Below are 15,113 nucleotides of genomic sequence, written 5' to 3'. Positions count from 1 at the left end.
TGGGTGTATATGACTTTCTTCTTTCAGACAAATCCAGTCAGAGTTTTATTAAACATTGTCTTTGATCTTTCAAGCTGTTTAATGGCAGTCAGCGGGTTTTGCAATGCATCAGTCCAAAAGAAGTGAAATAAAAAGCACCCATCCATAATAAAAAAAAGTGTCTCCGACTGCTCCGGGGGGTGAAAAGTGTAGCGAATAGTTGCTCACTGTTGTATATGAAAGCAGTTCCAGGCATTGTGCATGCGCCGCTCAGAAGTGACTAATGCGGAAACACGGGAAAGATTAAAATAAAACAAGTGTCACGAATTAGAAGTACAAAATTAGGATTTGTACAGAAGAAAGTTAGAGGATTTCAGCATAAGCCAAGAGGAGACTGGTTTTCCTGTGCTAAAGTAAGGAAACTTTGCTTCCTTTGCACCTATTATTATAGATGGGCGCTTTTTATTTCATTTCTTTTGGACTGCAACATCTGCTGAGTGCCATGAAACAGCTTGGATGATCAAAGACAATTTTTAATATAACTCGAGTGACTGGATTCATCTGAAAGAAGAAAGTCATATACACCTAGAATGCCTTAGGGTGATTCATTTATGGACCACTTTTCATTTTTATGTTAACTAACCCTTTAACACTAAGTATGAGCAATAGTAATATAGATTATTTCCTTAGCAAACACCTCTAAAGAAACAAAAACACTCTCAGAATGGGTACAACTATTCAACATGAATATGAGATCAACATATCATGCTGCTGATATAACTTCACGGACAACTTAGACGGATAAATAGTGCGAAAGGGTTTAATCAAAACATTTGAAGATTAAGGTAAACACTACAATAAATGCTTAGAAATTGGGAAATGCATCAGTTCAAGATCAGGGATCTTATCAAGCTCAAACTGACAACAGCGTGACTCCATTAGCTGAAACCCAACACTAGGCAAACCAAGACAGGCATAGACACCATGTTTGCTCTAGCTATATGCACATATTTGTGTTACGTTATAAGCCCGCTTACTTTTATTTGTCCTCCTCTGACCCTTGAGTGTGTGTGATGGGCACGATTAGGTCAAGACAACAAACAATAGCCACATTGTTCTGTTGCTTTCTTTAATTTGGACGTGCATTTCACTCATCTGCTGCTCTTTTCTCCAAGTTAGTTCGCATATGGGACTATTGATCTTTCTTTATAATTATAACCTTCTGAATTTTTCAGAGACACCCATCATTCACGGCTTCTCAATCATAGGGCCGTCCAGAGAGCCGCCCATCTCATGCAGCTGAGATAATAACTACTTTCTGATGCAATGAGAAGAACAGATCACCACTGGCCATTGAGACCGAAACGCTTATTTAGGTTGCAGACAGGAAAGCGTGTGAGTTACAGTATATGAGTTTTTTGACCTTTCACTTCATTGTCTGTGCCTCCGTTTACAGCTGATCTTTAGGAAATGACTCTGGCCCTGAGAGGGTGTTTTTGTGCATGAGGGTTTCTGCCGGCATTGTTGTTATAGGTCAGTCTGAGCCTCCCATTTCTGTTTCCCGCACTCGCTTCCCGCTTTACAAGCCACTTCCTGCATGCTGCGATCCACTTCCTGTCTGGAGTTCCCACAGCAGTTCCATGTGAATATGTAAGGGGAAAACACACTATATCATATGAGAATGTGTCTTGGGTCAACCGGAGATCTTAAAAGTGAAAATAAACTAAAAATAAAATCTAAAATCTCTTACTGTACATATGTTTCTACTATTTAAACATAATTATTTTAGCATTTATTATTGGTTTACTTTTTAGTGGTGTCAAATGATTAATCGCGATTAATCGCATCCAAAATAAAAGTTTTTGTTTGCATAATTTATGTGTGTGTGCTGTGTATATTTACTATGTATATAAAAATATACACACATGCATGTATATATTTCAGAAAAATATGTTATGTTTATATATTAAATATATTTACGTATGATATAAATTATGTGAATATAAATAAATACATGTAAATATTTTCTAAATATATGCTGTGTATTTATATATACATGATAAATAAACGCAATGCATACATTATTTAAAAAAATATTTTGGATGCAATTAATTTTTGACAGCACTAATACTTTTATAATATTTATACTTATTTTGAATTAGTGTTTATTTTTATATTTTCATTTTAGTTTAGGTTTTAGTAATTTTCTTTCATGTTTTTTTTTAATTGGATTAGTTTTTGTTTATTTAAATATTCTATTTAGCTTAAATTTATTTTTATTTCATTTTTTAGTGATTTTAAAACTTCAATTTATTGTAAGTTAGGCAACATTTCCAATTTTCAAGTTACATTTTTTTGTATTTATTATATGTGACCCTGGACCACAAAACCAGGCATGGGTATATTCATAGCAATAGGTAACAAAATGGGTCAAAATTACAGATTTTTTTTTTAAGATTTAAAAAATCTTTAGGATATTAAGTAAAGATCATGTTCCATGAAGATATTTTGTAAACATCTCCTGAAACTCACCTGGGGGGTATTCCAGAAAGCAGGTTATGTGACATACCTGGGTATGTTTAAGGGTAAGTTCGTGGATAACCTCAACGTTCGGTTCCAAAAACAGAGGTAACTTTCTGGGTATGTATGTAACCATAGCAACTGACTCTCTGAAGATAACCTGCTCGAGAGCAGGTTATGTTTCAGTGTAACTTCGTTTCAGAAGGTTGGTGAGCATGGCGTGCCCTTTTGACGAGGATCCTGTGAACGTAGAAGCACAAATTATACGAGGTTTTTTTCGTCGGGAGAGGGTTATAAGGCCGCGTATTGATGTGTTTGCATACCCTAATGAAAATTTAAACGAGCGTTATCGTTTTTCAAAAGATTCATTAGTTTATTTAACACGTCTTTTAAAACCGCATATCGCAAATGTGACAAACCGCGGCTCTGCGCTTAGCACAGAAAACATTCTGTGCATAGCACTTAGGTTTTTTGCCTCTGGCCATTTTTTGTACAGTGTGGGCAATTCAGAGCATGTGGGAAAGGCAACTGTGTGTAGAGCCGTTCGTACAGTGTGTCTGGCACTTAAACAGTTGTTACCCACGTTTGTACAGTTCCCTGGCCATAAACCTCTGCTTGTTATTAAAGACAAATTCCACAGAGTGGCAGGTTTGTCCTTTGTAGTAAAATATATGACGCATATTTAATATTTAGTCATATTATTAATATCTATACATGTATTCATTATGCACACACTTCATACTTCCATAACTTTCTGTTTCAGGGTTTCCAAATGTAATTGGGTGCATTGATGGCACTCACATTCCTATTAAAGCTCCATCAATAAATGAGGGAGACTACGTTAATAGGAAATCTATTCATAGTATCAATGTGCAGGTAACTTAAAAACTTAATTTTTTCCCCTTCTTAAAATCATCAAAGTCATTACTTTTTCCACTAACTATAGGTAATATGTGAGGCAACCCAAATCATCACCAATGTCGAGGCAAAATGGCCAGGATCTGTGCATGATGCCAGAATTTTCCGCGAGTCATCATTATGCCAGACATTTCAGCAGGGTATGATTTGCTTTATACAATTTTTGTTTTTTCGTTTTTTCTATATTTGTGTTGTACACTTCAATCATTACAGTACAGTACAATGGTTACTTGCTGGGGGACAGAGGATACCCTTGTCTGCCCTATTTAATGACACCCTACCCTGAACCTGAGCCTGGACCACAGACACGGTTTAACCTGGCTCACAGCCGAACACGGGCCAAGGTGGAGATGACTATAGGGATCCTCAAATCTCGGTTTCAGTGTCTGCGTGGGCTCCGGGTTAGTCCAGAGAGGGTATGCGACATTATTGTGGCTTGTGTTGTGCTTCACAATATTGCCACTATAAGAGGAGAGAGCCACCCTCCTTGTATTGAGGAAGATGGCCCAGAGGAACACCGACAGATTTTAGAGGCCAACAGAGACGGAAGACTTTTGAGAGACAGGATTTGTCAAAATTACTTTTATTAGTTTTTTTTGCACTGGTCTGCCAGGCAGTTTATTTCTTCATTTCCTGAAAAAAAATAAAAGTACAATTCATTAAAATGTTTTTTTTTATATTGCTTTACACATACATACATACATACATACATACATACAGATAGATAGATAGATAGATAGATAGATAGATAGATAGATAGATAGATAGATAGATAGATAGATAGAGACAGACAGACAGACAGACAGACCACTTTTAACATGCAACAGATTAATATTCAGACAAGTTCTCACCTTAAGGCGATTCTCAAGTAATTCTATTTCAAGTGCTGCTTTTTTAATGAGGAGCCTTTTCTCTTCCATTTGAAGCTGTTTAAGGTCCATCTCCATGTCACTTTTTCTTATTTGTTTTTGCAGATGGACCTTATACAGCTCCTTTGCTGGCAACTAAGGTGGAAAAATGTAATAAATGAGATTGTTTGGTCAGACAATAAAATTCAAATATGGACACATGGACACAAGTTCTTACCCTGCTAAGATTGTTTGCTGAGGCTGAAGGACCCTCATCAGTGGGCAAATCCCTAGGTATGTACTATGAAAGGACAATGACCGTTTGTTACTCTAATGCAAAAAGGGGCCATACATCATAATGGTATGCATCATACCTCAGTGGATCTACCAGCATTGTCCACTTCTGTCACAGCAGATGTGGTCTCTTCATCGTCATCATCATCTTCATCCTACAAGACAAATATTCAAGTATACATTATTTGGCTAAAAAAAACAAAAAACCTAAAAGTACCTGACAACAAATCACTTACAACTGTGACAGACTGTGTTCTTTCTGGAGAGTCCAATAATACAATCCATCCATCAGTATCTATAAGAACACACAGCCCGTTAAATTCTCAATATTATCAAAGAAAATAATACATCATATGCAGTTAAATAAAATAAGCCTACATAAAAAATTAATCTTGTTCAAAAAGCCTTTAAGTGACAGAGATAGTAATTTATCAGGACAAAAAATGAAAACAAATCATAGAGGTAAACTTACATGTCACCCTTTTTTCACCATCACTTGTGGTGCATAGTATGTGTGATGAACTGCCCCCTGGAATGCCAGCAACCACTGGTCGCCCTTTATTAAGGGACAGAGCCAGCTCCTCAGATGGGGTGAGGGGAGGTGGTGGTGGCCCCCCGCCAGTTAGATGGGCTTCAGTCTTCTTTCTGTTAGCTGCATGACAGAATGAATATACTAAATCCTGTTATAATAATAGTTCAGTAATTGTGTAATCAAATATTACCTTTTTGCAGAATGTTTTTGTGTTTCATTTTGACTTGGTTTTAAGTTCTTGTGGCTCCAGAAGGATTACACCTTATTAAATAAGAAATATACATTATTATTTCAAGCTAAATAAATAAATGGCAGGAAAAGTAAATGCTTTCATAGTGATTTAACATATTCAAAAGGATGTATAAGTCATACAATAAAATAACATTTCAATAAAACGGGAGCCAATACCAAATTTGTAATTTAATACACTCACGCATTTACTCTGTCCGTTATTTTTTGCCAAGCCAGCTCTCTTGCTTTAGCCGATGCAGCTGTATTGCTTCTTTTTAATATTATTGGCTTAAACTCCTCATAAGCATGCATTAAAACTTCCAACTCCGCCTCTGTGAAATACGCCGCTCTCTTTTTTTCGCTTTGAGTTTCCATGGTGACTCGTGAAATCGGCGATCCATTGAAAATGTCTTTATACAAGCACCGTGCACGCGCATTAACTCTGGGTAACCAGTCGGAGGTTGATTAAACTAACTCTTCTCAAGTGTTTTGGAACCGACATACTCATGGTATGCCTGTTTGGGGTAAATCAACCCAGAGGTTATAGTTTATCAAATGGTAAGTTAACCAAGCTTTCTGGAATACCCCCCTGTTCTGTCAGATTAAAGTCTGGTTCATTTTATACCGACCTACAAGCAGAAACTTAAATCTGCTAAACTGTTCTGTCAGTTTACTGTCTGGTTCATCTTATACCGACCTACAAGCAGAAACTTAAATCTGCTAAACCTGTAGTAAAGACTGTGAAGAGATGGACCAGCGAAACAGAGCAGGATTTACAATCTTGTTTTGACATCACAGACTGGAGCGTTTTTGAAGCTGCTACCACCGATCTGGACGAACTCACAGAGACTGTAACATCCTATATTAGTTTCTGTGAGGATATATGCATTCCTACCAGGACTTATTTAACATTCAACAATGATAAGCCATGGTTTACAGTAAAACTCAGACACCTTCGTCAGGCCAAAGAGGATGCCTACAGAAATGGGGACAGGGTCTTGTACAATCAGGCCAGGAACACACTGAACAAAGAGATTAGAGCGGCTAAAAAGACCTACGCTAAAAAGTTGGAAGACCAGTTTACTTCCAACGACTCTACTTCAGTTTGGAGAGGACTGAGAGCCATCACAAACTACAAGACACCATCCCCTTGCACTGAGGCTAATCAACGACTTGCTAACGACCTGAATGAGTTTTATTGTAGATTTGAAACCCCCAACACCCACGCTGACCATCTCCCTACACAACCATTAACACCTCCTGCAATCCCCCTCTCCATACCTCCTGCTCTTCAAATCTGTGAAGATGATGTGCGCCTGTCTGAAAATCTGTGCTGACCAGCTGGCCCCCATCTATTCACAGATCTTCAACAGATCTCTGGAGTTGTGTGAAGTGCCTTCCTGCTTCAAATGCTCCACCATAATCCCCATTCCAAAGAAACCCAAGATAACATGACTTAACGACTGCAGACCTGTGGCTCTAACATCTGTCGTCATGAAGTCGTTTGAAAAATTGGTTCTGGCTTATCTGAAGGACATCACTGGACCCTTACTGGACCCCCTGCAGTTTGCGTACCGAGCAAACAGGTCCGTGGATGATGCAATCAACATGGCATTGCACTTCATCCTGCAACATCTGGACAAAACAGGGACTTATGTGAGGATCCTGTTTGTGGACTTTAGTTCGGCTTTCAACACCATCATCCCAACAACCCTCCAGACCAAACTGACCCAGCTCTCTGTTCCTAGCTCTATCTGTCAGTGGATCACCAGCTTTCTGACAGATAGGCAACAGTTAGTGAGACTGGGGAAATTCATGTCAAACAGCTGCTCCACCAACACTGGTGCCCCTCAGGGATGTGTTCTCTCCCCTCTGCTCTTCTCCCTGTACACCAACGACTGCACCTCTAAAGACCCCTCTGTCAAGCTCCTGAAGTTTGCAGACGACACTACAGTCATCGGCCTCATCCAGGACGGTGACGAGTCTGCTTACAGACAGGAGGTTGAGCAGCTGGCTGTCTGGTGCAGTCTTAACAACCTGGAGCTGAACACGCTCAAAACAGTGGAGATGACTGTGGACTTTAGGAGAAACCCCCCTGCACACTTTCCCCACTCACCATCATGAACAGCACTGTGACTGCAGTGGAGTCATTCAGATTCCTGGGAACCACCATCTCTCAGGACCTGAAGTGGGACAATCACATTGGCTCCATTGTGAAAAAAGCCCAACAAAGGTTGTACTTCCTTCGCCAGCTGAGGAAGTTTAACCTGCCACAGGAGCTGCTGAAACAGTTCTACTCAGCCGTCATTGAGTCAGTCCTGTGTACTTCAATTACTGTCTGGTTTGGTTCAGCTACAAAATCAGATATCAGAAGACTACAGAGAACTGTTCGGACTGCTGAAAGGATTATTGGTGCTCCCCTGCCCATCCTCCAAGAACTGTACACATCCAGAGTGAGGAAAAGGACTCAGAAAATCACTCTGGATCCCTCACATCCAAGTCACCCCATCTTTGAACTTTTGCCATCTGGCCGGCGCCTCAGAGCCGCAAATACAAGAACAGCAAGGCACAAGAATAGTTTCTTCCCCCAGGCAATCTACCTCATGAACAGTTAAATGTTTCCCACTTAAACTTATGCTTATGCAAAAATGTGCAATATCCTTATATTTATTTGTTACCCCTCCATCCTAGAACATTCCTGCATCTCACTCAATCCTATTCCATTATCATTTATAGCACAATTGTTTATACACTTATTTATTTGCCAATTTGTAATTCTCCTGTAATTTTTTATTTTTTTTTTGTCTGTGTTGTTGTCTCTGTTTACTGGAAGCCTATGTCACTAAAACAAATTCCTTGTATGCGCAAGCATACTTGGCAATAAAGCTCTTTCTGATTCTGATTCTGAAGTGCCCCAATTATTGATTTGTCCTCAACATGAAAAATTAGCATATTGCCCGTCCACTTGTTGGTCTTCTCCGTTGGTCTGAATGAAGATGCATATTTCATTCTTTTCCACTAGGTGTCACTTTTGGAGCTGTAAAAATAACGGTTTCCCGGTAACGCTGTACACAGAGCAGCACTGCGTACACAAACACTGCTTTATCAGGCATTAGGCATGATGAAATTAATCTGAGACCAATCGGATCAATCAACGCAGATTAGTGGAAATTAATCGTATAATCGAATTGTTTGGTAGTCGTTCAGCAAGTAAGGGATAAATAAATTCATATTATAAGAAAATAAAAAATGTTTTTTGACCTTGCATGCATGTCAACCTGTTGTTGGGGACTCCCAAAACCAAAATATGAACCTTTCATTAACCATAATAGGGGCACTTAAAGTGCGACTTTGTAGTCAGTCTGAGATTTTGTCTTTAAAGCCTGTCTCTAGATCAGAGCTCTTATGTGTGGATGGTCTCCAGTGTGTCATGTGGTTTGTTTTATGTTTCAGGGCATTGAGTTTGTGAAGCGTTGCGCAGCAGCTCAGTGGCTCCCCCTGCAGTACTGCAGCATCACCCAGCCGCAAATCTGCCTCATGGCCACAAGTCCAGACCTCTGCAGTACATATGACTGTTACCAAAAGGTGAGAAGGTGAGAAACGGTTAAACTATTTACACGCTTGTCTGGTTTTAATAGACTTCAACTGAGTCTGCTGCCAGAAAGATTTGTCATTGTCATGTTTGTTTTCTCTGTTGCTCTGTAGGTAAACTAATAATCAGGAGGCAGTGAGGTGATGCAAAAGACGTATGACATGGAGGTCAAAGGTCACCTGATAACAGGCCCTGGTGAGCACCTCCATGTGTCTGTGTGTGTTTGTTTGTTGATAAGAACCTGTCTTTCTACATACCTGTTCTTTGTAAATTGTTAGTCTGACATTTTGTGTGTTTTGTTTTTGTGTATTGTTGCGACCTATAGTGTTCTCACATAGACCTTACAAAACCTTACTGTGGGGACATTTGGGAGGTTTGTAAGAGAAGGACATTTTTGTGAAGGAACTAAATATTATTAAGTTGAAAACTGCAGTTCGCCATTTGGTGAAGCAGGTGTTGCAGAAATGTACCTTTAAATATTTTACATGTAAAAGGCCAAGACTTGTCCAAAAAGTTTTTCATGTTTTTCTCAGTTATGCATGATTTCCTGGCGAGAATAGAAAGAATTAAAGATTTTAAGAACTAATCCTGACAGTCAGAAAATATAGGAAAATATTTTATTTATTTACTTATTTATCTTTAATTGCTATTCAAAATTAGAACCTGCACACTACAGTTCAAAAGTTTGAGGTCAGTAAGAATCTAGTCAGTAAGGATCATGTGAAACTGATGAATAATGAAGCGTAATGATGCTGAAAATTCAGCTTTGCATCACAGCAATAAATTGCATTTTAAAATACATTCAAATGGAAAACTGTTATTTTCTTGTATTTTTAATTTTGATTGTTTTTACTAAATGCAGCCTTGGTGAGCAGATGAGGCCCTTTTAAAAAACTTTAAAACAAGTCGATTTGAGGTCCCTTCAGTGAGATATAACATAATGTGTGTGTTTTTCCAGAGCTGCAGGCCGCTATGGACAGTAAGCAGCGTGCGGAGCAGATGGTGGAGCTGCAGGAGCGCCGGAGGAGTCTGCAGTCGCTGCTCAACACTCGAATAGCAGAACTCAAACGTGTGTGTCTGCAGGAGGCGGTCAGTGTCGAAAAAATAAATTAAATTGTTTCTCAGAATTTGCTATAATTATAAAGAACTAGAACAAGAAACTTGACATGATAAACTTTGTATTTTTCCATGGTGTCACTGGCGAACCACACATCGGTGAGCTGCCAGGTCATGTGATGCCACCACATGCCCAGCTAATCTTTGCTCATACTTGTGTTTCAACAAGCTTGACTTTTGAAATGCTGGTTTTACATAGCATGTGTTACTTCAGATGTGTGTGATTTGAGTCATATCGTAGAAAAATTATTATTTTAATATCATTATTAAAATGATCTTTATAATAATTATTATTATTATAATGTACATGTGACACACTAACAGTCACAACTCCCTCTCAAGACTATTTATGAATATTAAGCTGAAGAACAGCTGCTAACAACGTTACAACAACGACCCATTAACATATGCAGTTTGTGCACTATTGTGTTTAGTATTCAGCAACTTACAAGAAATATCATAATTCATGTCATATGGGAAAATGTTAGCCAATCATAACAGAGCTTGTACATACGATATAGCAGCAATTCATTCTAAGGGAGAAAAAAGAAGCATGAAAATGTAATTATTGACACTTTTTGGTGTGAAAACCTTACTGATTATAAATATAATATTCTACAAAAGTGGATATGTCTGCTTTTAAATATTATAAATAAAAATTAAATAGTTTTAAGGAAAAAATAACTTCTACTAATGTTCATGTTTGTTTTTCACTACTTTTGTCAGGAGTTGACAGGTGAAGCTCCTCATGAATATGCTCTGGAAACCGGAGAGGAGCTCCCTCATGTGCGGCGCAGGGCTGGTCTGTCCCGCAGCGGGTCCAAACACAACACCAAAAATGAGGTGTGTGCTTTTGAGATGATACGGGTGGTCACTTATTTGATATCAGATACGTGATAGATAAATAGCACAAGTTGCTCAATGTTTGTGCTGGCTCAGGAAGAGGACGTCTCTCAGCGCAAGACAAAGAAAACTCTGTTCAGCGGCGCCCTCCGCAGGCACGTCGATTCAGAGCTGCATCCTCCACACAGCAAACGAACGGTTCATAGAGGATGCCACACAGGTGCGTTTCAAGATTATACAGATGAACTGAACACCATTTCATGGCAAAAATGTACATTTTGGATTATTTTATTTATGTATATATATACACTTCCGTTCAAAAGTTTGGGGTCTGGAATATTTTTGGAGGCTTTTGAAAGAAGTCTCACCAAGGCTTTATAAAATAAATACAGTAAAAACTGTGATATTATGAAATATTATTAGAAAATAAAATAAGTATTTTATATTCGAAGATATTGTAGAATGGAAATTATTTCTGTGATGCAAAGCTGAATTTTCAGCATCATTACTCTAGTCTATATTATTCTATTAGAAATCTTTTGTAACATAATAAATGTCTTTACTGACACTTTTGACCCATTTAATGCCTCCCTGCTAAATAAAATAGACCCCAAGCTTTTGTGCAGTGATATTTGAGTTGACAGCATAATAATAATAATTAAAAAAATACTTTAAAGCTTATTGTGGATTGTTATTTTATGTCCATTAAACTTGTTAAACACTTCATTTATACTAGCTGCTCAAATATTTGACAAATCAATGTTTGTCTCAGCCCAAAACAGTGCTTTAGTCCATGGACAAACTGAGCAACCCAGCTGTAAAAAGGTTAAGATAAACTGACATCATACTGAGACACTGAGGTCTACAGATCAAACTAAGCAAAGGTTATAGAGATCAGATTAAAGATAACATTTATTAAAGCTCACAAATATTCTTAATATGTAGTGCTAAACTAGACTTTGGTAAATAGTGGTTTACAGTGGATCAGACCAATTTAGTGTCAAGCTGGTGGTCTGGCTCTGGTCTGTGGGAACACTTGAATGTGTTTGTATATGTGGTATAAATTTAGAAGAGTGTTTTCTCATGTGTGCAAACATGTTAAACAGTCAACCTTAAATGAGACATGCGAGATGTGTTGGTTGTGTAAGAGGAAGTGTTGAGGAACCAGCCTGTTTCCGGCCATTATTACAGTAATGATGATGCAGGTTCAGTGAAAAATAAACACAAACAAGTTTATGTAGCTGTCTGGATAAGGACAAACCAGGGTTATTATAGTTAACTAAAACTACAAATAAAACAGATTTTACTAGGGATGCTTAAGGACATGTCCCTACCAATATCCAGCTACTAAATTTTCCCAAGTAATACCCTTGATTAAACAATGAAATATATGTGAATGTAACCATTGTTGTAATTTTGGACACGTTTTTAATAGGTCATATCATTGACATTACCTTAGGAGTTAAAGAAATACGCTAGAAAACTGCACACTTTCAAGGATGCACATTTAATACATGGGCTGAAGTGGTTAAAATAACTGCACAGTTCAGTTTACCCTCTAACTCTGTTATTATGCTGTTTTGTTTTCTTCTGCTTTCCCCATTGGCTCTTTTTACATTGACTATCACTTAATTTTCCATTAATTAAGTTCATTAATTTTCGAATTGCAACATTGCTTGTAATTTAAAAAAAACAACGAACAAGTATAGTCAGTCATGAGCAAAACTGAGCTTTTTGAAACACTGAATCAATTAAACTATAGCTTTACAAAAGTTTCAGATCGGGACTTCAAAGTTTTTCACAAATCATTTGATTTAGATCAAAACTCTGGAGCGGGTTTGCAAATAATTTCATAAATTAAATGATTTGCGATCACGATTATGGTTTGCAAATCGTTATTAAGATCTGGACTACGAAGCATGGATCGCAAATCATTTGTTTTAGATCGGAACTTTGGAGCAGGTTCACAAATCTTTTGATACATAACGGAATTTTGGAGTCCGGAGCACGAATAACTTAATTTAGAATGAAAAAACTTCGGAGCGGGTTTGTGAATCTTTTGATTCAGATTGGAACTTCGGAGCAGGTACACAAATCTTTTTGCGAATTGAATGATTCACAATCCTTGCTCCAAAATCCCTATCCGAAATGTTGATTCGCGAATCATTATTCAGATTGGGACTGCGGAGAGCGGAACGGGAATCATTTGATTTAGATCGGAACTTAGGAGCAGATTCGCAAATCTTTTAATTCAGATCAGACTTTGGTGTGGGTTCTTCGGTAGTAGACTGACCATTTTATTTTCTTTACAGTTTTCCAAAATACCATGGTATATTGTTGTAAAATCGTGGTTAATTTGTGGTTACCATGGTTTAACTATAGTTACCATGTTTTGTTCACCTTAAGAGGACACAAAAAACCTCTTATGTGAAATAAAATAAACTTTAACTGAAGTAAAATACAACACAAAAAATCTTAAACTGATTTCAGCTTGTTGTCAAGGCAGGATTTCTTGATGAACTAAAATAAGTAAAACTAACTTAAAATAATTAATTGATTAAAAACTATATAGACATTTAAACTATATAGACATATTAAAAAAAACTAATAGAAATGACAAACACACACAACAAAATTACTAAAACAGAAAATATAAAAATAAAAACAATTTCAAATATTAATAATAAATATAAACAAAATAACATTAGACAAACTAAAGACTTTAATAACTACTAACTGTAACCGCAAAAAAAAGTTAAGTGTTTCCACAATTGTATATAGAAATTGTTTATAAGTAAATCATTAATGAAATCATGCATAAATATTTCCACAGTTTTAGAAATTTAAATATGATTATAGAAATTATTTACAAAAACATTGCTTTTAGATTTGAGGTAAACCTAACACATATACAGTAATGACATAAACAATGTTACAATATAACAACAATATAACCTCATCCATTCTCAGCAGCATGGAGCCAACACAGTGTGTTTATGTATCTTCATGTAATGTGTGTATCAGTTGAGTTACATAATGTGTAAATGTTTATGTCCTCAGATAACACGGTGAAGTCAGAGAGCAGCTCCACGTCTGATTCCACCAATCAGGACACTGGTGAGTTATGGGACGGATCAGCGCATTACATTAGCAGGATAATGAATTCGAGAGACTGAGATAAGAAGCACGATTACAATAGCAGGATGAGTTAAGTGGACGGAGAGACCCCGTGGGGGTCATTAGAGTCTTCCCATAAATGAGTCAAAAGCCTGTTATTAACACTCACTGAACTAATCCGCTCCCTATGGCATTTTTGATTCTCAAACATTCTCTCGCGCTCTCTCAATTTTTGATCAAGAACGGTGGTGTTTTATTGCATCACTACAAATAACAACGAAATAGAGTAAAACACAGTAATATTGTGAAATATTATTGTAATAAAAAACGATTTATTTTTCATATATTTTAAATTGTCATTAATGATGCAAAGATAATTTCTTTGATGTATAAAAAATTCAAAAGATCAGCACTTATTTTAAATATATTTCAGTAGTAGATTTAAAGACAAAACAATATCGTTAATATAGTGATCAAGTCACTCTTTGTCCTTGTTCCTGAAGGTGTAGCATTATAACTATGAATTTTGCTGTAATTGATACATAAGCACTCTCTTTTAAAAGCACTTGTGTATGTTCAGTGGCCCCAAAATCTATTTCTTAGACACATGAAAATATCAAAGTTGCTTTTATTCATAAAGAAAGCGTTTGAGCACAGATCACACTGGGTTTGTTTTGTTATTTAATGCAATGAAATGACAACATATTTATTATATACTGTTCAAAATGTAATAATTCTATTCAGAAAGGACACTTTAAATTGATCAGTAAAGATTTCTATTTCAAATAACTACTGCTCCTTTGAACTTTCAGATTTCTATATATATATATATATATATATATATATATATATATATATATATACATACATTCACACACACACACCCACACACACACACACACAAAGTGTTTCAACCATTTTCAGTATTGATAATAATAAGAAATGTTTCTTGAGCAAAAACTCAGCATATCAGAATGATTTCTTAAGGATCATGTGACACTGAAGAAAATGTGTCTTTGCATCACAGAAATAAATTTTGTAATATATTCAAATAGAAAATCTAAATCTTTTAAATTGTAATAATAGTTTACAATATTACTGTTTTTACTGTATTTTTGATCAA

The 15,113-nt window shown here is 36.8% G+C and overlaps 1 protein-coding gene and 2 long non-coding RNA genes across 4 annotated transcripts in view; 1 reads left to right on the top strand and 2 right to left on the bottom strand.

Moving 5' to 3' along the window:
* ccdc120a (coiled-coil domain containing 120a) overlaps positions 1-15,113 on the top strand; it is a 55,362-nt gene that overhangs the window by 32,470 nt on the left and 7,779 nt on the right. For both annotated transcript variants that reach the window (XM_059504165.1, XM_059504164.1), the window contains exons 2-7: positions 8,776-8,907; positions 9,028-9,109; positions 9,873-10,003; positions 10,757-10,873; positions 10,970-11,093; positions 13,934-13,990. In XM_059504165.1, the coding sequence (XP_059360148.1) occupies positions 9,058-9,109; positions 9,873-10,003; positions 10,757-10,873; positions 10,970-11,093; positions 13,934-13,990 (481 nt within the window). In that variant the 5' untranslated portion in view covers positions 8,776-8,907; positions 9,028-9,057. The remainder of the gene's footprint in view (positions 1-8,775; positions 8,908-9,027; positions 9,110-9,872; positions 10,004-10,756; positions 10,874-10,969; positions 11,094-13,933; positions 13,991-15,113) is intronic.
* LOC132098056 (uncharacterized) lies at positions 779-10,867 on the bottom strand. The gene is made up of 2 exons (XR_009422827.1): positions 10,716-10,867; positions 779-1,589 (listed from the first exon to the last, which is right to left on the bottom strand). It is a non-coding gene; the product is annotated as an uncharacterized LOC132098056 (long non-coding RNA).
* On the bottom strand, positions 3,985-4,330 carry LOC132098057 (uncharacterized). Its single transcript, XR_009422828.1, has 2 exons — positions 4,269-4,330; positions 3,985-4,050 (listed from the first exon to the last, which is right to left on the bottom strand). It is a non-coding gene; the product is annotated as an uncharacterized LOC132098057 (long non-coding RNA).

Source organism: Carassius carassius, chromosome 21, assembly GCF_963082965.1.
Source record: "Carassius carassius chromosome 21, fCarCar2.1, whole genome shotgun sequence".
Lineage (NCBI taxonomy): Eukaryota > Metazoa > Chordata > Actinopteri > Cypriniformes > Cyprinidae > Carassius > Carassius carassius.
This window is presented reverse-complemented; position numbering and strand designations above follow the sequence as displayed.